Source organism: Notamacropus eugenii, chromosome 6, assembly GCF_028372415.1.
Source record: "Notamacropus eugenii isolate mMacEug1 chromosome 6, mMacEug1.pri_v2, whole genome shotgun sequence".
In the NCBI taxonomy this organism is placed as follows: Eukaryota; Metazoa; Chordata; class Mammalia; order Diprotodontia; family Macropodidae; genus Notamacropus; species Notamacropus eugenii.
Genome location: NC_092877.1, coordinates 113,110,107 through 113,136,588, shown reverse-complemented (window position 1 = coordinate 113,136,588; position 26,482 = coordinate 113,110,107). Strand labels below are relative to the sequence as shown.

General features: G+C 35.0%; 1 protein-coding gene across 7 annotated transcripts in view; it reads right to left on the bottom strand.

Moving 5' to 3' along the window:
- The window catches only part of ADGRL3 (adhesion G protein-coupled receptor L3), a 941,368-nt gene that overhangs the window by 392,204 nt on the left and 522,682 nt on the right, over positions 1-26,482 (bottom strand). For 6 of the 7 annotated variants that reach the window (XM_072620873.1, XM_072620866.1, XM_072620868.1 and 3 more), the window contains one exon: positions 13,151-13,260. The exons of the other annotated variant lie outside the window; for it this stretch is intronic. In XM_072620873.1, the coding sequence (XP_072476974.1) occupies positions 13,151-13,260 (110 nt within the window). The remainder of the gene's footprint in view (positions 1-13,150; positions 13,261-26,482) is intronic. 7 annotated transcript variants of the gene reach the window in all.

Below are 26,482 nucleotides of genomic sequence, written 5' to 3'. Positions count from 1 at the left end.
TAAGCAGAATTAGCTTTCCCTTGATGGTATTAGGAACAACATACTGGTCTTCTACTAGACATGTTCTTTAAATTGCTTAAAGAATAATACCAGATTATGAGGCATATCTCAGATTATTCCAGGGCTAAAATCCTACAGCAATAAATATTTTTATTGGATATTTAGTAGCGTGCTGCAGTTTTTAACAGTATATGAAGAAATAAGGAGAGTCAAAATGCCGCCACCATCACTTCTTATCCACAGAAGTGAGCTGTATCTCCTTTGAAGAGCTAACACTATTTCAAAATATACTTCTGTCTTAGAACAAGAAAATGATAAATGCTGGAGAGGATGTGGGAGAGTTGGAACACTAATTCATTGTTGGTGGAGCTGTGAGCACATCCAACCATTCTGGAGAGCAATTTGGAACTATGCCCAAAGGGCTACAAAAATGTGCATACCCTTTGACCCAGCAATATCGCTACTAGGACTATATCCCCAAGAGATCATAAAAATGGGAAAGGGTCCCACATGTACAAAAATATTTATAGCAGCACTCTATGTAGTTGCCAAAAACTGGAAGTCAAGGGGATGTCCATCAATTGGGGAATGGCTGAATAAATTATGGTATATGAATGTAATGGAGTACTATTGTGCCATAAGAAATGATGAACAAGAAGACTTCAGAGAGGCCTGGAAGGACTTATATGACCTGATGCTGAGTGAAAGGAGCAGAACCAGGAGAACTTTATGCACAGCAACAACCACAGTGTGTGAGAGTTTTTTCTGGTAGACTTAGATTTTTGTAATAACACAAGAACTTCTGAAAAAAAAAAAAAATCCCAATGGTGGACCTCAAGGCAAAATGCCTTCCACACTCAGAGAGAGAAATATGGAAATCACTCACATAATGTAGCAGATCATGTTTGTGTATGTGTATCTGTTTGTGTATCATGTTCTGATTTGTTATACGGATTCTTTCATTTATCTTAGTCTGACTACATAGCATGACTATAGTGAAAAGATACTCAATAGGAAAGTATATGTAGAATCTATACAGAATTGTATGCAGTCGTGGGGAGGGAGGGAGGTAGTGGGGGGTGGGTGGGGAGGGATAAAATCGCAATTGTATGGCAGTGATTGTTAAACATTAAAAAAATAAAAAAATTAATAAAAAAAAAATATACTTCTGTCTTCTGAAGTCATTTCTTTTAGTTTGACGAACTTATTGTTTAATAAATTCTCTAAGAAGAAGGGGGAAGGAGGAGGAGGACAAAGAAGGAATTCAGTTAAGGGAAACCTTATGTTCTATCTTTTAGACAGATTCACTCTTCCTTTCCTGCCAACCATTACTCTTTAAAAACCCAAGGCAATATTGGCAAGTATGTAATATGAATGTCAACAGAATTCTGACTTTGTTGAGCATTTGAAACTAAGATATAATAAGTGAGATTAGAAAAGATTTGCCAAACGAAGGTGGATGAATGTTTGAGAGTCCCCAAAGAGCAAATGGTGAATCATTCTCACTGTAAAATTAATGCACACAGCCATATTGTATGGTAAAAAGAAACACAAATGCACAAATTCCCTCTGAGTTCAGTTAATGCCTTTATCCAGACAACCCAGCCATATATTTTTTGAAAACTGGATAAAGAACATAGACCTAAAGGTTCAGTTGTATGCACAGAAAGTGTTCTGTACTCATAATTCAGAACATATTTTTGACATTTTAGTGGGCTTATTCAGTGAGCTATCTTGGATTTCCTTTATTATAAGATATACCTAAGGTAAGTATATATTTATTATAAAAATACACAATGGTTCTTGTATATTTTGACATTTTCCCAAGTGAGAATGTGGAAAAAAATACAAGAATGTGAAGCAACAAACACAAATTCTAATCATTAGCAGAAGATGAAAGATCATTAGCAGAAGATGAAAGACAAAGTAGTTATTTGCACTTAAGATTCAAATCAGTCAATCCAAATGATTCCAAATCATTCATATCTTATATTAGTCTTACTTAGATATAAAGAAAACAAACAAATTCAGTAATTATCCATTATATTTCAGTTCTAAAAGCTAAACGCTAGTGTAACAAGACCTCTATGTCTATAGTAGCACAGGATGTGATTAAACTCTTACATTTAATCAGGCTCATGAAATAAATGAGACCATCAAATATTAATTAAACATGCCTTTTAGATGGAAAAAAGTAGTTTTTGTAGGCATGATCTATCAACCTGCTGTAAGTTATTAATAAGTTGTTTAAGGGAAAAATGCTCTCAAAATAAGAATAATATGAATTATTTGTATAGGTTGCCTTTTTGACATTCCAGTAGAAGCTTACCTTAGGAAGTATATTTGGGTTTATAGAACTACTGTTAACAGACATTAGTCACAGGTAAAGACGAAATATGAAGTGACAGGAAATGGTAAATCAAAGGATGGGAATTAAGATGATCTGGGTTGAAGGATTAAAGAGTCTCTCATGTGTGTATGTATGTGTGTGTGCACAAGTGTACATGTGCATAGCTATATGTCTGGAGATATAATGTCTTAATTCTATAGGAATCTAAGACTTTAATTGACAAAAAAAGTTCAAAATCTTCACTAGTAGGTGAAAGAAATTTCATCTCCAGGATTTCCCCAAACCAATGACCCTTCCATCCCCTCTACCATCTGAAAAAAGAAAAGAGGATTAAGTAGCAAAAGGGAAGAAAAATTAGAAAATTCATGAGTTATCTTCATTTTACATTTAAATAAGTTAATTGGTATTTTTTCCATTATTAAATGAAGCTATCTTTTCATTTCACAAGAGCTGAAAAATTTCATACCTCTAAAAATCAAATCAACCAAAGTATATTATGGCAGCATGGACTCTGTCCTGGATTTTAAGTCTGGGAGACTGAGTTTCCATTCTCATTGTTCTACATACGTGATCTCAAGCAATGCATTTAACTGGTTGGTTATCTTTTTCCTTATCAATAAAATGAGATGCTGGGACTAGGTAACACCTAAATATCATCCCATTCCAAATGGATAACTCCTCAAATATTCAAGGGTAGAGAGTTCAGTTTCATATTCTGAAGATGGGCAGGTCTTCTTTTCCCACATAGTATCTTAGATTACTTACACATTTACTGACTGAATAACCTGCTTCAGAATAAAGTTGTCTCATACTTTACTTTTACTGAATTTTCTTAAGTGAATTTCCATTTGACAAGGGATATTTTCATTATTCTGTAATGTTTTCTTTACTTCCCTTTCCTTAATCTATGGAAAATCACCTCTGGTGAGAAGCATGATGTAAAGAACACTGGATGAAGACTCATAACACAGGATATCCTGTGCTAACTCTGACACTAACTAGTTGTATAATACTGTAAGATTATTTTTCCTTTCTAGGTAGATTTCCTCATTTATAAAAGAGTTGGTACCAAAATAATCTCTATAAAGTGCATTTCAAACCCACAATCCTATAATTATGAAAAAAATTCTAATACCTAGGGAATAAGACATGTGTTTAACTTTTTCTACTGTGTTGGTTTTCAATAGAATATTAACAAACAAGTGTATTTGGAGAGGAAAAAATGCTATAGAGTGAGAAATACATTTCTTTACCAGTCTGGCTTCAAATGATAATCTTTAATTCATTCTAGTTTCTTGATATGATACCCTGCCTATGCCAGTAGAAGAGAGAGAGGGGAACTGATCTTGATTTCATTTCATTTCAGTGGAGCCAACATTTATTTAGAACCTCCCATATTCAGGTGGGGATACAAAGGATTCCATGAATGGAAATTTAACTGAGCTGTATTATTTAGTTAAGTTCAAATTTCACAAAACACACTTATCATGTGTGCTCTGCCTTTTCCTTAACTCTGCAAGCAATCTGTGTCCGGGAAACCTTATTCTCCTTAGTATTCTCAATGCATTTTGTTTATTTCTAGATGCATATATCAAGCTCTGTGAATATGTTTTATCTCCTCTATTAGATGGTAAGTTATTCAAGGGCAAAGGGCCTCCTTGTCCCTTTCCCTAGCTTATCTCAATATTAGCTTAGCTCAGTGTTGAATGTTTGTCAAATTGAAATGAGTTATATGCTGATAGATATTTGACTATTTAAAAGATTCATAAGTTTATTCTTTTGATCAAAAGTCTCTTTAGCGCATAAATGGTTCTTTGGAACTTCAAGCAGAGTTAACCTGGCATTACAAATTACTGCTATCTAAGACATTAGGGTGGCAGAATTCTCTTTGGAAACCTTGAGAAGTTTTTGTTGTTTGTTTTCTTATGTTTCATTTTGAACATAACATTATTGAGGATAGGGTAGATGTCAAAACAAACAAAAATCCTTTTCCATAACTGCCAAATTAAAATAAAATTACGTTAAATGATTTATAATTCTACAAAATCTATAGGGTGCTAGGGAGGGGGGTGATTTCTGAGAGAAAAAATCCTCAAGTGGTAATAGTTTATCAATTCTTCCCCTATACAAATATTCGTATTGAAGCTACTTTAATATAGTCTAGAAATATTTAACTATAGTTCTTGTAGCTATACCCATACTCAATCTAGAGTTTCAACAACCAAAAGTCAGCAGGCCTATAACAAACATGTAACATAAGGCTATTTTAATTAAATGCTCATTTCTTTGAGTTCTTAAAAAGTGTGCATTTCCCCCGCTTTTTTCCCTCAGGGAAGCCACAGTAAGAAGAGACTTATAGAGTAAGCAATGTGTGCTTTGTATTTTTAAGGGTCAGGAACAAAGATCTGAAATGGAAAACTGGATCTTGACTGAAGGCAAGCTGCTTTCTTGGCTGCAACTTACATGAAATTGTATGCCTTGGAAGAAAGACAATTTGTCAGCAGCATACAAAGTAAAGATACTTTGCTGAAAAATACTCTTAATGGGTGGTTAGTTTTCTTATTGTTTTCTCCCCACACACAGACCTTTCATTTAACCAAGTCAAATAAAGGAAATGTTACTGAAGGGTGCCATAATTTAATTCCAATTTCAAGTCAGAAGATGGAGGATAAAAGGAAAACAGGAGGCAAAAAACAATGAGGTATAGCCAAACAGTGATGTTTAATTTTCCGTACATTTATGTCACGCCTTAAGGAGAATGGAGGTGGGGATGGAGTATTCCTTAAAATAGGGAAACAAAGCATCAAGAAAAGAATAATGGAGAAAAAATGAAAAGGTGACAAACACAGTGATAGTGTAACTTACTAATGGGTAACTAGAGCAGATAAAAATATTCATTATTCTATTTCCAGACTGGGTCAGTTTCCCTTAAAGTAGAGGATGTTTTGAGAATTATAAAGTAAGGGAATAAAAAAGCAAAACAAAACAACTAATCTTGATTTTATAATGCACAAAAAATAAAATGAGAATAAATTATCTTTAAGGACTCGAGGAATTAGATAATCAGTGAAGTATACTCAGCAAAAATATTCTCATTGTTTTCTACTGTGCTATCAGTCTTAATGTCATCATAGAATAGGGATCAAAAGGGATTTGAGAGAACATCCTTTCAGTTGACAAAGAGGTGAAGTTATTTGTATAATGCCAGGCAAATACCAGTTAGCTGAGCTAGGATTAGCAATCATTTCCTCAGATTCCTCGTATCTGAAGCGATATTTTCAGTATACTAGATATCCTATTTGGCCTCCTACTAATGCTGAAATTTCCAAAATGTGTCATCATTTAATTTTGCATCTATTTACTAGCTCTACAACTCATTAAAATAGGCTTGGTTTTTAAAAACAATAAAACTTTTTGACACAATAAAACTTTCATTAGATTTTCCTCTGACTATCACATTTAGTATCTTCCATTTTTGTTGATATAAAAACCAACAAACTCCTGTATCTGATTATTGTCTTTATTTTTTTATTTATTTTTTCTTATAGATAAATTTTCTTTGCATCAAGACTGTCATCAAGAGAGAAATATGGATATTGCATAACATACAGCCTTGTATGTTATATAATACGTACTGTGTTGACAGTTATGGAACAAGATATAAACAGTACTTGCCTTCCCCTTCTTCTAGCACTAAGGACAGAAATACTCCTTAGAAATAGCATGCCAATTTTATGGTGATAAGAGGAAATAACAATAACTTGTGTCATAGAAACTAGCGGTAGTAATTTCTTATTTATTCAACTGAAAATAATAAATTTGAATGTTGGAAATCAAGGAAGCTTAAAAGATTTAACCATTTATTTTCAAAGTTGATCCTTTACATGTGATTTTCATTCTTTAAAGGGAATTTGTTGAGGCAGGGACTGCATCTGAAAATATAAAATCATTATCTTAAATGACATGCACTATTTCTAGTATGGAGAAAGACCGCTGAAATTGAAGACCAAACAGATCAATTCAAATCCTGACTCCATTATTTACTACATGTGAAAACCTGGGACAAAAACTTTCTCTCATTGGGCCTCAGTTCCCTATCTATAAAAGGAGGGGGTTGAGCATGAATATCTCTAAAGTTCAAGCTCAAAATTCTATGATTCTATGAATTTTTAAATCAAGCAGTTTTCAATACTAGAGCATAAGATTTATAGCTAGAAGGGACCTTAACAATTATTAATGAGAAAACTAAACCTCAGAAAAAATTACATGATTTATTTTAGGTCATAGAGACAGAAAAGGCAATATTTGAACCTACCTACTTTTCTTCTAAATACATTGTTCTCTCCATCAAACCATGCTATCCCTAAAGTAATTTACATTCTTGAATCTCCTTATTAAGGAAACTGGGAGGAAGACAACATGGCACAAGCTAACTCTGACATGGGGAAGCAAGAATGGTACTAACCCAGTAGGTGTAACATGCACTCAGGGTCAGGCATCTCTCCACCTTTCTCTGCCTCTACTCTCCCACAGAAGGATCAAGAGGACTCTGAGGTGAATTCTTGGGGACTTGTAATTTTTGCTGAGTTTCCTAGTCAAGACTGCAAGACTGTTAGGGTGTTCTCTGCTCTGTAGGATATCTGTGGGAGGTAAAGAAATCAGGAAGGAGGAGACAGAGAAAGCCACGGATAGGAATGGTATTGAAATGCAAAAAAAGACTTACATCTGGGGCTGTGAATAAAGGGTAGTGGCTGGCTCTGTGTGACAAAGAAATATTAACTTTATTAATGGGATTCTGAAGAACACTAGCATATGTTACATCTTTATCTACAACTCTCCCTGCCCACCAGCCCCTTCTCCACTGGACCTTTTTACTTGTTGGTTTGTCATGTCAAGAAAATCTTTGTGATGTTTGTTGATCATGTTTAATCTGTTGTTTTCTTTTCATTCTGAGTGTGGCTACACATATGAATATGTGGTTGATCTCAGAGAAATGCATTTCATTCTTTATGATTTAAAATGCAAGTAGAACATACAATGTTGTTGGTGTTGAAGATGTAACTGCTCAGGGCACAATGCTGGAAATGCTGGAAACTTTCCGAGCTGGAATAGGTGATTATTAGATTAATAGAAATCACTTGAAGGTGATTTTATTTTGTTTGTATTTACAGGGAAAGAAGAAAGAAAATCTTCAAATGACATCTAGCACTGTCTTTCCTTCCTATAAAGAGGCTGTATTATTATCTCTAGCATAGCAGAGCTCAGGACAGAATACTTTCAGTACTCCTTCCCCATCATCCCCAGCTGCAAGGGGGAAAAGGGAGGGGACTAGATGAGAAAGACCTGATCTAGGCAGTCCTAGGACGTGGAGATGGGAATAATCTGTGAGGTTTTCAATTTGGACCCTTTCTGGGTGGGAGAGAAAGGCATGAATGAGAGGGGAACAGAAAGGAGCTGTAGCAACATCCCAGCGGTTCACATGAACTTAACTACAAGGATAAAGTATGAAGAGATTTGAGTGGAGAGGGAAAGAATACAAATGGTGCTTTTCATTGAATATAACCAGTATCTCACCTCCTTCTTTCCTTTTCTACCATTTCAGATTCTGAAAATATAAAAACAAAATGATGGCTGTACAAGAGGGAGGAAGGGCAAAAGGAAAGGATTATGGGTAGGGGAAAATTTTGCAGAGAAGAGGTTAGAAAGGTGTAGTTGTTTCTATTCAAAAGTGATGGAATAAAATTAAAAAATTTTAAAAAGAGGACCACAGTTTCTGCTTGGAGCCAGTTATCTTTAAATTAGAGCAAGGAAGGGAATGGCAAGGGGGGAAGGAAAAGGGAACAATTTATGAAGCATGCCTACTATGTGTGCTTAATGCTTTACAAATTACTGTGCTCAGATATTTTATCTGACAGAACAACTCTAGGAGGTAGGTACTATTATTATCTTATCATCATTTTACAGCTCAATAAACAGAGACAGAGGTCAAATGATTTGCCCAGGATCAAGCAGTTAATAAGCATCTGAGGTATAATTGTGACACCATACAGTGGATAGAGTGCCAGTTATGAAGGCAGAAAAACTCATCTTCCTGAGTTCCAATCTGGCATCAGACACTTAGTAGCTGTGTGACCCTGGGCAAGTCACTTAACCTTGTTTGCCTCGATTCTTCATCTGAAAAGTGATCTTGAGGAGGAAATGACAAACCATTCTAATATATTAGAAAAGAAAACTCCAAATGTGGTCACAAAGAGTTGGACATGACTGAAACAACCGAATAACAACAGAATGTGTGTATCTACTCACATAGGTGTACACATACACACACACCTATATATATATATATATATATATATATATATATATATATATATATATATATAGGTGTGTGTGTATGTATGCATATGTGTGTATAGGTATGATTAGATTGATAGAGATATACACATATAACTATATATGTTTACTGGATCCTTTACTGGATCCTCTTCCTAAACTCTTCCTAATCTATGGCTCCTCTAGCCATAGGTATCCCTCAAGATTCTGTTATAGTCCCACTTCTCCCTCTATCCTCCTTCATTTGTTGATCTCATCAGCTCTCTGGATTTAATTACCATCTCTATAGTCAAGCTTCTCAAAACTACCTCTCCTGCCCTAACCTCTCTGCTGACCTCATCTCCCATCTCCGATTGCCTTTCAAAAATCTCAAACTAGATATCCACTAGACATCTTAAATTCAGTATTTTCAAAACAGAACTCATTGTCTTTACTCCTAAAACCTCCCCTCCATCTTTTCTATTATTGTAGAGACCAACATGCTCTTCCTTGTCCCTCAGACCTACAACCTAGGAGTCATCCTTGATCCTTCACTAATTCTCGCTCTCCACATACATGCTACTGTCAAGCCTTGTCGATTTCACCTTTGCAACATCTCTCAAATACACTATCTTCTCTCCTCTGACACTGCCACCTCTCCTCATCACCTAATGCCCTGATTACTTCAGTAGCCTGCTGGTGGGTTTGTAAGTCTCTAGTCTCTCCCCACACCATTCCAACCTCCATTTAGCCACTCTTACTCAATAAAACTCAGTGGCTTCCTATTGTCTTTAGGAGCAAATACAACATGCTCTGTTTGGTATTCAAAAACTTGATAACCAAGACTCCTCCTACTTTTCCAGTTTTCTTACACCTTTGATTCAGTAACATTGGTCTCCTGGCTTTCCTCAGATAAGATATTCCATCTCTCAGTTCCAGGAATTCTCTCTGGCTGACCCTCCTTCATGACTGGAATACTCTTTCTCCTCCATTCCAACTTCTGATCTCCCTGTCTTCCTTCACATTTCCACTAAAATCTCACCTTCTACAGGAAGCCTTCCCCAACTCCTCTTAATTCCAGTGCCTTCCCTCCATTGACTATTTCCTCTTTATCCTGAATATAATTTGCTTTGTATATATATATATATATATATATGTTTCCATGTTGTTTCCCCCATTGGATTTTAAGCTCCTTGAAAGCAAGAGCTGTCTTTTGACTTATGTATTCCTAGCACTTAGCACAGTGACTGACAAATAGGTGCTTAATAGTTACTGATGACATGTTGTGTACTGCCATACTATATGTCATATACATACATACATACACATTACTACAGAGAAATAAGATGATATACTTGAGAGAACAGTGGTCTTGTACTTAGGAATCTTTCTTCCTGGTCCTCAATTTCCCCAGCTACAAAAATAGGGTTACTGATATTTATACTGCTTTTCTCACAGCTGTGATGTGAGAAAAGAACTCTGCACTTTGATAATGATGTGGTTTAGTATTACTAATTCTAAAATCTAGATTAGACATTCTGTAGGCATAACATGATTCTTTCCTAAAGCATTATTAATGATACTAAGAGAAACATCCTTAAGAATGCAGGTTGTTGTCTTGATTTATAGCAGCTTCACAAATCAGCAGCAAAATCATCGTTCCTCTGTAACCTGCAAGACTGGTTTTAAGGCAGCTGTGAGCAAGTCACTTAACCTCTGTCTGCTTCAGTTTTCTCTGCTATAAAATGGGAATAAAAGCACTTATCTTGCAGGATTGTTGTGAAATCAAATGAGATATTTATAAAGTGCTTAGCACAGTGCCTAGCACATTATCGATGCCAATTCCTTTCCCCCAAGTTGTGCCCTAGTTTATAATTAGTTTCCAGGAAGCTTTAAACAAAGTTTTGAAGGTCTAAACACAAAAGATTTGTGTTCTTGAAACATTGATTAACCTCTGTTGATATTGTTGTGTTAAAAATGAAAGGAGCCAGATAATAAGAAATATTTAATGATTTGTAGAAAATAACCCTCAGTCATGTAAACAAAAAATTTAAAAATTAGAAATGTACATAGTAATTTGTTTTGGGAAAAGAATCATTCACAGAATAATAAAATGTTAGTAATGGAAGGAAACTCAATGTACTTATAGTCGCACCGAGTTACTTTATAGACAAGGGGATGGAATCGCTAAGAGGGTAAGGGATGTGCTAAAGGAAAGACAGCTAACAAATGGCACAGCCAGGACATGTCCTTTGCTTCTGGAGAATTTTCCATGAATTATTTTATGATTTCATCGTGTTTTAGGCTAGTTTTATCACTATAAAATCTTGATAAAGTTACTCAATAAATGCCCAATAGGATAGGATGTCTTTTATTCAAATTTTTTTAGACATAATTTGAAATGGGATCACATTGTATAGAACTAATCATTTAAAACCTTGGAAGCTAAACTGACAAACCTGATTATTTCATTAGACATAGCAGTTTGAGATTATTGTCTGATGAAATAATCAGATTAATGCTTTCATAGAACATGATTGTCCTTGCAGGACAACCAGTATAATTTTTTCTTAGGATTAAAGGAAACCTATTAATAATAGATGCCCAGGGATTGAATTGCCCATTTCTGAAAATTTGCAACAGAGAAAGGAAATCTGTGGTAAACCATAATCCTTTTACCTAGAAGAATGTCTAGGGGGAAGACAGGTTTATACAGAGCTGTACAAGCAAGGCTTCACTTTATTAAAGTGATTTAAGAAGAAGGTGTTTCAGAAGGAGTCTTGGCAGAACACTTTGAAATAAGCTATCATCACAAAACAGTCTGAAGAGATTCAGAGGAACTGAAGAGACAACTGTGAAATTCTCTATTTTTTAAGCAGTGTAGGGGGAAAAAGTTATTCTGACTTTTATATCTTAACACTACTATTTATAAAAATTAAAATAATACATTACCATGATTACTATGTACTCACCATTAACTTGATTTTTCCAACAGCCCATCTACCAATTATTTTTAAAAAACTCACTAAAGGTTCCAACTATAATTTTAATGGTTATAAAACTTATTATGTTTCACTGCTTAAAAAGCACTGCTGAAGTATGACCATCAAAAGCTATATATATTTTTATGGAGACATTTGTAGAGGAAATGACCTAAAACATGCAAGCATCATTTCTATGAAGTCCATATGTATTGAATTCCTATAAATACTCTAGCAAGTTTCTAAATCTTTTCCGGAAATATTACTCAAAGACAATGGATTAAGTATTTCAAATGAGAAATCTCTAATACTGCTTTACTTATGACACTTTCAATTTCAATGTGGCTCTTGATGGACAAGAGGCCTTATAATTCCGCTCTCCTCCCCCATCCCTAGCTAAAAACATAAGCATATCTCCTCACCATCAATGGTCTGGTTTGGAGATCAGCATGAACAAGGTAGGAAGTACGCTCCTATCATTCCATTGGGATGCTGAGCTTGTCACTTCCCAGATATATTTATATCCTTCTAGCTAAAAATGAATCTGGGGGTGGGGGTGAGCCCAGGTGTTTCATGGTTCTGGACTGACCTGAATATTGAATACATTCATATAGGATTCAATGACTTGATTCTCATTAAGAAATCCTATATCCTACAACTATTTCATATCAAGAACAAATTTTTCTAAATTTGAAAACCTAGGACTTCAGGATAGAAAAACTAGAGATTGTTGTATGTCAGAGTTTTAGTTCTCTAATATGCCTGAAGACAAAAAAGGTGCTTGATGTATACCACAACTGGCAATAAGACAAACAAGGCAAATATCCAACTTCTACGAAATGAAAGCTATGAAAATTGCTTCATTTCACATAAGCCATTTAGTCCTTTCTCCCTAAAATACTCTCTAAATGAGTTTATTTCTAGTCTTCCAAAATTTGACACCTTAAGAGACTTAGATGTAGCTGTTTTTTTTCTATCAGGACTCTCATTTTAGCAATTTCTACACCACTCATCCCTGAGTATATCTTTCATAACTCATTTTCTATTTGCTTGCATGGATGAGGGATGTACTGAGGTCTCACAAGTTGGTAGAACCTGGTATAATCCCCTCTCAACTTATATCTCGAAATATTTGCTATTTTATATTAAAATCATTATAAATGACAAACATCTTAAAATGGACATTCACTGTTTTTCATATTCCTGGGTATAACAAAAAGGAATCATAAGTTCAGAATTAAATTCTTTGGATACATGAAGGCTATACTCTGTTTCTTGAGTTGAGGGAAAAGAATATGATCTCCAAATAGACACTTACCAAAGGCAATTTCAAGGACTAGTTTGATGACATTATACTTTATGTGAATGTATTTTCCTACTTTTTTCTCATTGATTGTCTAACCATCATCTTAAACAAAGTGGTTCATCTGTCCAGATACTACAAAACAATAACAAAAAGATTTGATCATATTTGGTTTTGGGAAAAAAAGTACAGAAATATACATACTGTAAGGGACACATTCATACTGCACTTCAAGATATTTGTAGGTTCCTGGACATGGGTCTGGAAACACATCAGGACCTGCTACCACAGCGCACTGTGTTCGATTATTGCATCTGAAGTCAAGAGATTAAAAAAAAAGGATAATCAGACTATGCAGTGTGACATATGCAAGTTAACAGTATTCGTAATTTTACTTTGAATCTCCTCCACAGACTTAGTGGGTTTTGGTTAATTTGAGAATTCTTTAATATTGGGGGTTACTTTTTATTATACACCAAAAAAGAAAAGATGAAATCAATTCACTGCATTTGTCCATGCTAACTTGTTTAATATCTGGCAGAACATAGGGTGACTTTGAGTTAAAAGGAAAGAAATATAAGCTTAAGCAATCCAAACTCACCTACAGTTGACTGCCAATGCAAACATACAACTAAAATGACCTATTGCTTCAGAATGGGCCATATTAGGTAGAGAACATTTAGAACACACTGCTACACTTTCATTATACTGATTTGAAATAAATTCACTTAGTTTCACCAAACTATTTTTGAGAAGGGCAAGTGGTAAGTCTTAACTAAAACTGGAAACCTGAGGCAGAACAAAATGAAAATATAATTCAGCGTTTATAAAATACATAATAATTTTACCTAAAGTCATTCGATAGTGTTATTAACACCAGTAGGTAAAATCATTCTTAGGAATTTGATTTTCCCATCCCTTATATTACCCTAACAATAACATTCAAATAAAAGATTAAAATAAAGGTATGGTACATTTTCCGTCTATAAGTATTTGCTAAACTACCTTCTCGGTATCAGGTACTCCACAAGCTATGGAAGAAATGAAGATGACTAAAACTTAGTCCCTGCAGGCCAGGAGCTCAGAAGCTAGCAAGGAGAGTACCACAAACACACAAAATCACTTGAGCCAAGGCAGAATTGTTGTAAAGAATGTAAGTAGAGAGCTGTAGGGTCACATATGACTTCAGAGAGGCTGAGAAGCAATTGTGCTTCACCTTCAACATGGGTAGAATTTTGAGATGTCACCATGAGGAGAGAATATCCCAGAGATGGTAAGTAGCACAGTAGCAACAAAGCACAGTGAAACATAGAACATACTTGGGGAGTGGCAAATAAACAAACAAACAAATCAATCAATGTGCCAATCTGTGGAGTTTGGGTTCCAAACTGGAGGCAATGGGGATCACTTGAAGCTGTCAAGTGACATGACTAGGACTGTGCCTTAAAAAGGTTAAGGCTACTATTGTAATGGTCTAACGGAGAAAATGAGGTCTAAAACTAGAATGGTGGAAAAGAAAATCAGAGAAGACAGATTTGAAACATACTGAGGTAGAATCATAGGACATCTCAAGTCTGTGGACACTGGGTGGCAGGGGTGGTTAGGGATGGTAATAAAGGACATGGAGGAGTCAAAGATGATTCCAAAGCAACAAGTGTCTGTGCCTGGTGGAAAGAAAGGTGATGCCATTGAAAGAACTTTGGGAGAAAATGCTGATAGGGATAGAGGGGAGAATGTAGGTTTGGTTTGGAAGTGTCAATTTGTGGTTCTTTTGGTATAATCATGGAGTAGAACAAACTAACTCTAGGTTTGAGTTTCAGCTCTCACATTTCCTAGTGTTGTGACCCAAAGCAAGTCACCTAAACTTTCTGAGTTTCACATTGTTTATCTGTGAAGTGGAGGTAAGATTATATGAACTATCTTGAATAAGGTTGTTGTAAGAAAAGTACTTTGTACACCCGGAATTGCTATTGACATACTAGCTATTATATATGGAGGATCATGAGTTTAGAATGAAAAGATTATATAGAGCATATAATCTAAACCCTTCATTTAACAAACATCAAGGAATATAGATCCAAGAAGTGGCCTTAATGCCTCAGAGGTATGATGTGGCACAGTTGGAATTTAAATGTGGGTGGAACATAGGTTGTCTCATTCTAAATACGGAGTTCTTTGTGGTATAGCTATATCAAATGAAATAGCGGTTATTATCATAACAATCAATTGAATTAAGATTTTATTAAGTATCTACTACATGCTATGCACTGAGCAAGGTCTTGAGGATACAGGCATCAAAATGAAATAACGTTTGCCCTCAAGGAGTTTATATTCTGCTATGGAGGAGGGGGGAAACATGTACACAATTAGAGAGAGAGAGAGAGAGAGAGAGAGAGAGAGAGACAGAGACAGAGACAGAGACAGAGACAGAGACAGAGAAAGAGGGAGAGAAAGATTTCAAGAAGAGGGATTTAACTGGGAATGCATAGGTACAAGATTAGGAAAGGCCTAACAGAGAAATGGTCCTTGAATTACATTTCAAGAGACAGAAGAGGGAACAAACAGAAGCATTACGTGATTTGCCCAGGTTCCAATTATTAATAAATTCCTGGTATTCTCGACTTCAAGATCAGCACTCTATCCATTGCACCAATTGCTTCTTACATACAATAGGGTATCATAGTTGGCATAGAGAAAGAGGTATTGCATATTGAGGTGGAATATGAAGGAAAAGAAGGCATCAAGAATAGAATTAGAAGGTTTGACCTTCTCTTTCTCAGAGACTGGAACAAAAAGAAATTAGAAGAAATTAATAATCAAGGGAGAGGGACAATGTAGAAGAGGGCATAAGAACTGACATTCTCAACAGTCTGTAAAGTAAAAGGCAAAGCCCATTACTGAGAGGGAGGGAAAGCAGTCATAGGCAGTTAGAGAAGAAAAGTGGAAGGAATAAAAGGCAAAGCCCAGCTTACATAATGTATATAATATTGCACATAATTATATATTATATAAATATGACATAGCATATAATTATATGAATTTAGAAATAAATATAAATACAAATTGATATTGATATAATATAAATACAACTTATGTAAATATAGAATATATTACATAAAATTGGGACCAACTTTATATACATATTACATATACTATATAATATAAAGTAGGTCCCCAATTGTTATATACATTATAATTTTAGATATACTTTGTAGTGGATTCACTTGGCACAGCTGTTGTACTTTCCATAGCACAGTTCAGTAACTCAAGAGTACAGGAGAAAGTACAGATGATGGTGGTAAACTGGGGTGGAATTAAGAGAGGGATGAAAAGTGATAGGACAAAACAGCAAAGGAATCAAAGACAGAAGCAAGGACATACAACTAGATTGGTTAACTACAGGGCTGTACCAGTCATGATTCCATATCTAGAATGCTTTAACAGTCAAAGTCTAAGGCTTAAGATGGCAATTTCTTTAATGAAAATATATCAGTAATCTCCAAATAAAAGCACTCCACAAGGTGGTAAAAATAGTTCAGAAAAAGATAAAGTAAGATAAATAACTGACTGCAAAGAAGTTAAAGACCTCTAAATAATTTTAAAAAGAAACAACTCATGAGAGAATATTTAGACAACAAAACTGGTACAGAAATGTAGATTGACTATCTATCTATCTACCTACCTGTCTGTCTGTCTGTCTGTCTATCTATCCGTGCTGGTCTGTCTGTTTATCTATCTATCTATCTATCTATCTATCTATCTATCTATCTATCTATCTATCTATCTATCTTTCTATCTATCTATCTATCTATCTATCTATCTATCTATCTATCTATCTATCTATCTATCTATCTATTTTTGGGTTAAGACAGCATCTGCAAATACCCTTAGGCAAATAACTTCACTTGTCTGGGACTCATTTTCCTCATCTGCAAAAGAAAGTGTTAGACGTGGAGCACTCCAAAGTCCCTTCCAGTTCTAGACCTGCGATCCTATGGATTTCTTCCTACCAGATATGGAAAGTGATTTGTTTTTACTTGCAACAACACATTTAATCACATCACAGCTGCCAAAAGTGTTGAAGGGCAATTCACACATCTTCAGTAAACTTCCAAATGCATCCTTTCATTTCATGTAGATTCAAATGAAAACCATAACAGCCAAAAATATAGTCTTAAGTATTTATTTAGAATACTTATCAATGTACTTAGTCTTTGTGCGATTTTCTTGCCCATCCACAAGAAACACAACATCTTAGTGCTTGACTTTGGAGTTACTTTTTTATGGTTTCTACCGAGCGGCTGCCTTTTCTGATGTGACATGGGACCCCTGAACCCAACTCTAGTGCTAGCAGAATAAGGAGCATCTAGAGCAGAAATCATTTAGCTCTGGAGTGGAAATGCTTTGTGTTTACCTGAGGCTACAGTTTGTCAGGCTTAATGAGGATTTTATTTTAGCCTATAAATTAAAATTGATTCATTAGTGATTGCCTTAAGCAGAAAAAAAATTCTAAAATTTCACTGAAAGATTAATAAGAGGTAATACCCCATACCCACTGGGCAATTTAGCAGGCTAACAGTTAGCCCAAAGGGTTTGTGTGTTCTAAAACTCTCCTGTGGAGATACACATCAGATAATTATCATAGACAGACCTCTATTTATCATGCATAAGAAGGAAAAAAAAAGAAATGGAGGTCAAAATGTTTAAGCCAATTTGGTCATCCACTGCATTAATGCTTTTGCTGAACAGGTAGCTTGGCAGTGATATCACAGGTATTTAGAACAATTTAGGTGGGCAACCATCCAAATGGGGTCCTGGACCATTCTCCAAAGTTTCAGTTCTAATGACAACTTGTCATTGTTCTCAGGTTGCCTTTCAAAAAGTAACAATATTGCCCTATTAAAAAAGAGACCCCATTTCAAGAACAGTGATCTTGATTTACAAAGAGTTCTTCTAAGTAAAATGAAAAACAGTACAGTCTTTATTCCACATTTCTTTGGGAAAATAAATTCCTGAGCTAAGGTTAAACCTTCTAATTCCAACAACCAAAGGAACAAAAACCAAAATATGCGTTAAAAGAGGCATATCCAATCAGAAATGCTATAAAGGCTTGATTTGGCATCTTAAACATTCGTTTCAACACATCATACATAAGAGAAACACTATGTTGTACAATATCATCTTAGCGTGTCACTTTTAGGAATATCAACCACATCTTCCAAACTAATGCACAAATTTGGTTCACCCCCAAATTTATTTCAGGATCAAGGTTTTTGATCAAGCACTAGAAAACTAATCCAGAGCTGGCAGATAGATGTGTAAAAACCATAGGACAATCCATATTTTCCAAAAGATAATAGCTTCATTTACAGTCATCTTTTTTATTGTGCTATAATATGTAAATGCATGTTTTATTCCATAAATTAAAAAAGAAAATGATTTGGATAGAAAAGGTAATAGCTATATTCAGTAAAGGTATAATAGAACATGACTAATTTGCCATACAATGATGCTATATATTGGGTTATTAACCTAAAGTTACTTTAAAAATATTTTATAGCTATTTTCAGTTTAACTGATTTTCTTCATAATCCTTTACATCTTATTTTACGCATTTAAAATATTCTGAAAAGGGTGCATTGACTTCATCAAACTGTATATGGTATCTATGACTTTAGAAAGAATGGGAAATCCTATGTTATAAAATTGAAGCTGGAACTACTACAAGTATGGTCACTCAAAGTGTAAAGTAGAGGATCATTTTTGGGTAGTCATAGGATACAACATGTTATCAGGAAAGTCTCAGATAGTGTTCGTTCTTTGTTGCCAAAGAAGAGCATGCCATCAGAGAAATGATGACATGACTTGCATTTGACTTTGTCTTGAGTGAGGGAGGACTGCGCAGGTCACCAGCCTCACTTTTCCTCCAGAGCCCTTTGAATCCAGTGACCAGATATTCATTAGGATGACTGGAGATGACCCAGGATACACTGAGAGACCTTGGACCCTTTAGGCCAAGATCTTTGCAGGTACTCACTTAGAGTGAGGCAACACCCATTCATTGAATAGGCCTGTTTAAGAAGTAGCTAGGGCATGGCCCCTTTAATGAGGTCAAGGAAAAGAAAGAGACCAGGCTGGGTGATAAACAGCAACAGTTACTATTGATAATCACTGTAAAGCTGGGGGAGATCCAGGAGCCCTTGGCAGGGGCATCTTGGAGTCCCAGTTTCAGATTATAGTAGGTTTAAGGTTTTGGGAGAGGACAGGGGACAGGACAGGGGAAGGGTAAAGGAAAGGAAAGGAAAGGAAGGGAAGGGAAGGGAAGGGAAGGGAAGGGAAGGGAAGGGAAGGGAAGGGAAGGGTGAGGGAAGGGAAGGGAAGGGAAGGGAAGGGTGAGGGAAGGGAAGGGAAGGGAAGGGAAGGGAAGGGAAGGGAAGGGAAGGGAAGGGAAGGCAAGGGAAGACAAGGGAAGGCAAGGGAAGGCAAGGGAAGGCAAGGGAAGGCAAGGGAAGGCAAGGGAAGGGAAGGGAAGGGGGCAGTAAAACCTAGGTCAGCTGAGGGGAAGATTCGGATAGTGTAAGAGGCATCATGTGTATTATTAGAGAGAATTATGATCAGTCATGTAGAAAGAATGAGGAAACAGTAAAGGACAGCCCCCATTTTCCATTAGTATCTATTTAATGTCAAGTGATACAGAAGAAAGACAAGATTTACAGGAGGATATACGCATAATTATACAAAATGAGGAATGAATAGATTGTAATCTGCATTCACTGAAGGGAGTAACCACTGGTTTATAAAACTAGTATTAAAATAGTCTCCCAATAAATGATACTGCCTTTTCAATACTTTTACTCATGTTGGATTTTTCCTACTGAATTTTTAATCTTTTAATTTTTTAATAACCCAATTCATTTTTAAAATACTCTTGCTTTTAAAAACTCAAATTATGAGGTATAATAACAAGCACTTAAACACTGAAAAACTACCAACATGACAATGGTTGGATTATTTCTCAAAAAACTATGACAATACAATGTGACGTAGTGAGTATAGCACTGATAATTCAAGGTCAAATTTCACCCTAGACATTTATTAATTGCATGACTTTATGCCATCACCTCCCTCAGCCTCAGTTTCCTTATTTGTAAAATAAAGAGATTGGCCTCAGTAATCTCTAAGGGTCCTTTCAACTCTAAATCTATGATCCTTGGTGTTTTGTCTAGATATTTTAGTCTTAAAAAATGTTATATGATACCTATATAAGACATTGTAAATGTATGAGCATGTACGAAAACCAGTGCGGTTTGAGATAACGTAAAATGTAATAAACAAAAATCATGGATTTTTTATACATACATATACACACACATACACACAAATAATAAATTTAGAAATGTGGGTCTTGCATATTTCACCTAGCTTTTTGTCTTGTCTCAGGTTCATTTGCATGCCAATCAAGAAAGTCTTGTCAGGGATAGGTTTTCTACTCAATGAACCTGAATAGATGGAAGTAGAAAGCTGCTCAGTGATATGTAGCAGGGATCATATTATGGAAAGAGAGAAGCAATTCACAGAAAACTTGAGGCAGAGACAGTACAACACCCAGAAGAGAACAGAGAGGAATGTGATGACAGCAATGATGAAAACAGAGAATATTAGCATCTGTACAATGCTGGACTGATAATACATCTCCCCAGGCATGTATTTAACACTGTAGGATGGCCACAGATATTCTTTAATTTTTGCCTTCCTCACAAGTGCCCTAGCTACAGAGGTTAATGAAATATACCCCTTAATGCGTCATTCATGGTTGCATATCTTCCTTGTGCATCCTTATGGTGTGTGGCAACCCATTATACAATGTACCTGGGGTAATATTTTATTGCTTTATTTGATATGACATTTGTGGAAAAAATATTTCATATGAAATGATATGTCCTCTGGCTGGGTAGTAAAAGTCAAAAGATTGGAGGGTGCACATAATTGATGGTTTTAAATAAGTATTGACCCATAGAATACCAAGAATGTTGGTAACTTTTCTACAGATCCACAATATGGAGAAAAGCCATACTTAGTTACACTGATATATCAAAGGATGTCAGTATTTTTTTATGCTGATTGGATTTAAAGCTAGCAAACACTTTATAGTCACCTAGATTAGTCTCTCCTTTTTACCAATAGTGAAACTGAGGCTACACATTTACTATGTCATAATCAAACCATGCAGTAAATTGTTTTGGATTTGCAGCAATTATTTTACAGAATTATTTGAATTCAAGCAATGAATATTCAGACTTTTCTTTAATATTGAAATTTTAAAAGGTATCATTCAGAATTTGGATTCTGTACTTGAATGGTTATTTGTGAATATGATGCTTAGAGTTAAATATGGTTGCATATTATATCAACCCAGTGCTTAGTAATGAGTCATTTTGATGAGCAAACTGCTTCATTAAAGAAGCAAGAGTACAGTTTAAAGGGTCTACCATTCTTTTTTCCATAATTTCTGTCAAATATCATGGGGATCAATTCAGTATCTGACCTAAAGTTTATTTATAGCAAAAGTAAGAAGTGAGAGAATAATTTGGTTATTTACAAATCTACATGGATTAAAAGAGAAAACCAAATAGCACATAATTAGTAGCATTTTTTTTTGAGCTGGCATAGACATAATTTTCAAAAATCTCACTTTATTAAAAAAAGTGAAACCACAGTGAAGTGATTTGCTCATGTTCATATGGCTAGTTTGTGGAAGAAGTGGAATTAAAATGCAAGTCTACTGACTCCCAAATTAGTGTTTTTTACTACACCACATCATAAATGTATGATAAAATATTATATGTAGAAAATTTCATATCACTTGGAAATAGTCGGCTTCAAATCTATGACTGACTGACTTTCTCCTAAAACCAACAGTTTTTGAAAACCTGCAGGACCACATATGCCAGGTCTAAAAGATATAAACACATACACACACACACACACACACATACACACACACATCATTTCATCTACTAATATAGAAAGGCTAGATTAAGACAAATATTTTCTAAATATCTTTCAAAGTTGGCTGTTTAGAATAAATACATTTTAAACAGTGGTTGGCTTTAATGATCATATATCTACACAACATGTTCAGGTATGAAGTTTGAGAGCAAAACATTAAGAAAGGGGCATTAAAACACAAGAGATAATTCAGATAGAAATTAAACCAACATGTTAGGCATATCAACTACATTAAGAGACAGGTTACACAACTAATGAATATAGGAGGTATTAGCTGAATCATGGTTCAGGTAATAGAATATTGGATAGGAATTCCCGAGGCCTCAGTTCAAGTCTCCGACTTGCCTAAAGTCTTTGGACAGCCAATTTGACTGCTTTATGCTGGTTTCTTTGTCTGTAATTTTAGGAGAAGGACAAGATGACAATTTTTTCCTCTGGCTCTAACATTCTATTATTAGAATTATCTTATGATTCAAGAACTTCATTTTCATCATCTTTGAGCTTTTTGATGTCACAAGAGCATCAAGTTTGGCTTAACAGAGTTTCCTTGTAGATAAATTAAATCAATTTGACACTGACTAAAAATATAGGAATTGATATATTAAAAAGTGTTCATAGATGATTTTTTATTCCAGTTGTGAAGTCAAGTAAGGAGGTAAGGAGGAGAGGGCAACTAACTATTTAAGAATTGGCTCTTTTGAAAAGAAATGTATGTAAATGTGTATTAAGCTTTTAAGTTTAATAAGCTTTATTAACATTTTCTCCCTCACTTTCTTAATTGTAGATAAATTAAACAAAATCAATCTTGATTTGTAATGCTTGTTGATTTCCCAGGTAAAAATACCTGCAAGGAAAATGTAATATTTGGCAAGTTCTAACTGGCTCCAGAATACCTTTGGAGGAAAGACTCCATTCACTTTATAGAAATTAACCCTTTTCCCCCTGAAAGTTTTGTTTGTCTCTGATTTAGCTCAAAGAATACAGGATGAGACTGGATTCTCACAAGAAGCATTAGATCTAGGAGGTATCAAAGTATGATAAATACAGGCCAAAAAGGGACCTGAAAGAACATACTGTCCAATCTCTTTACTTTATAAATGAGGTCAAATACTTCGGCAAAGCCAGAAAAGTAGTAAGTGCCAGAGTTGGGATGTGAATCCAAGTCTTCTGACTCTAAAGCCAAGAGTTCTTTCCTCTCACAACTGAAGATTCAAATGTCCTCAATGTCTTGGCCATCTATCAAACTCTTGGTCTGATTGATTATTTCAGGGAGAGATCTGGGAATCCTAAGAAAATATATGCTGAAATAGCAACCCTAGATAGTTCCAACGGGCATATTTAGGCAGGAAAATTCAATTTCTGATGACAAAAACTGGTTGCTGAGCTACGTAGCTCCAAGGATAGAGCACTGGAACTGGAGTCTGGAAATCCTAAGTTAAAATCCAGCCTCAGACACTTATTAGAATTGTGACCCTGGGAAAGATACGTAATTTCTGTTTGTCCCAGTTTCCTCCTGCATGAAATGGAGGTAATAATAGCATCTACATTACAGAGTTGTTATGAGGGTAAAATTAGACAATATTTGTTCATGGTCTGTGAACATTAAAGCTTTATACAAATGCTAGCAATTATTTTTTTTTTCCAAAAGAAATTCAGCACTCATTCAGTCCTCACACAAACCACCAACTCTTCCTCACCTGATCCTGAGATAAGCAACCTGACAAAGTATTGAAATCCATGATTTGGTATTAATGGCTAGCCTCAAACCTTGAGTTCATAGTGGCATGTTAAGATGACTAGAGGCAGAGACACAAACAATCAGGAAATGGGTAACTGGATACAGATCAGAGTCACACTTAAGTTATGAATGTCTGAAAATTATTTAGGGGCCTTCAAAATACCGAGCTTCAACTATGTGGGATGTAAGTACCTTGAGGTTCCTGTAGAAAACAGTAGAGATTCTATCCCAAGGTTTAATGGGGATAGAATGTATCTATTCTATCCCCACTATACATATTGGGAAATGTAACAGCTCCATTCCAAATGTTCTTATGGACTAATTGTGCCCAACTTGTGGTACAGCCATCTGAATTTGTATTGTTCTGACCAGCCAGACACACTGTACCTTGATCTGGATATACTGATGTCATTTTGGTCCTCTTTGAGCATGAAGGATAACCAAGTGGAAAATGTATAATGTTACAGTAATACACATATTAAATGCCATAGTATGATTAAAAAAGAATTGGAATTTCATATAAAATATGAAATAACTTTACCCTTTTGTTCCTGTTCTGCAAACATTCATGAGACTCTATCTCTCTTATTTTACATAGCTTTATGGTGGAACCTACCATGTGATGTAGGAAATACCAATGTCTCACATTACAATAATTCCATGGAGAAAACCTTCATCATAATAGACTTAGCTTACAGGAAAATTATTTATTAGCACTATACTTTGATACTGATTTTGCAATATTTATGACAGTACAATTTTTGACTAAAATATAGGTTAAATTATATTTTTATTTCGTTTATAAAGTAAAATATTGCATTAAACATAAGCTAAATAATAATATAAGCTGAAATGCATTAAAAATTTTTCAAAGCAAAGCCTTAAGTCCTAAAAAAAATCCCAGTAAATTCACTTTATATGGTAGAAACTTTCAACAAAAGGATTTGGGAGAAGATGGTTTGATTGTTAGTACTGGTATATAGTTATGAACAAGAATTTCATGTGGTGATAAAGTATGAAAGGGCTATAAAATGTGTTGGTACAAAAAGTATTCATCTTTGAAATAATGGATCTCTCTCTCTCTCTCTCTCTCTCTCTCTCTCTCTCTCCCTCTCTTTCTCCTTCCATACAGAGACATATACATACACACATATATGTATATATGCATGTATTTTTTCAATTGTGCTTAGTTTCACTGATAAATCATCCAGCAAATAGAATGACAACCTGAAAAGATTCATTTATTACTTTCCAAAGAATCATAACTCAGAAATATTATCTGTACCCTTTTGGCTTTCAAATCTCTTTCTCTAGAACACATCGTATATATATGCATGTATGCATGTATATGTGTGTATACATATCTATGCAAATATATGTATATAGGTACACTCTAAAAACTTCTACTGTTGAGCGTTTTTTTTTAAAGTTGGATATAATAGGACAGTGAGAGTGAGAGTCATTTCCTATTCATACAGTTTTGCTTGTGTGATAGTCATTTCTATTATTTGTACTATTTCTGATATTTCAGGATAGAATTTAAAAAATCTCCTAAATGGCAAAATTTTAGTCTTTATGTCTTATGAGAAAAACAGGAAAAGCTTCATCATTACAGAATATCTTCTCAATGTTACATTTTAGGGTCAGTGAATGCAAATAAACTATCCTTGAGAATACCAAAATGACCTTGCTGCTTGCTAGAACCTAAAATGCCACACTCTGAAATTTCATCTAAAAATCACTTGGGGCTTTCTATTTATACTATATTAAAGATTAAATTGCAGAAAATAAGGTAGGAAATATTTTTATATGTGCTTGTTTTTGATACAAATAGATTTGTATTAATACTTGCAATATAAAAGTGTATCTAAGGCAGATAGATGGCATAGTTGATTGAATGTTGGATTTGGAATCAGGAAGACCTGAATTTTAATTAACCTAAATCTTTCCTTAGATACTTGCTGGCTGCGTGACTAGGCAAGTTACTAAAATTCTTGCTTGGAATATGATGTTCTGAAAAGCAAAGGAGCTAGTATTACAACTAAGAATATTCTATTTAGCAAAATTGAGTATTCTAATCTTTTGGGGCAAAAGTAGACATTTAGTGAAATTAACAACTTTCAAGCATTCCTGATGAAAAGACCAGAGTTGAAGAGAAAATTTGACATTGAAACAAAAAATGCAGGAGAAATACAAAAAGCTAAACATGAAAGACAAATCATAAGGAACTTAATAAGGATAAACTGTTCATATTCCTTTTTGGGAAGATGGTATGTGTAACTCCCAAGAACTTGATCATTAATAGGGAAGTTAGAAAAAGCCTATATAGATAGAGGATGCAGGTATGAGTTAATTCTGTTGGGATGATCCTCCTCCCCTCCCCCAATGAAGGGATGAGAAAGAGGGTTGTACTGGGAGGAGGGAAAGGGGAGAAGAATAGGGAAATTTATTTCACAAAGAAAAGGCAAGGAAGGAAGAACTTTTATATTGGAGGGACAAAAAGGGAAGTTGAAAGGCAACACTTGAACCTCATTCTCATCTGAATTGGTGCAAAGAGGGAAGAAGATATAGAGACATTCAGTTGGATATAGAAATCTATCTTACCCAGTATGGAAGGAGGAGGGGAAAGGGATAAGAGAAATGAATAAGGGTGATAAAAGGGAGGGTAGATTAAGGGAGGCAGTGGTCAGAAGCAAAAGAGACCTTTGAGGAGGGACAGGGAGAAAAAGAGAAAAGGATAAACATCAAAAAAGAAAAGATGGAAGGAAATACACAGTAAACATAACTGA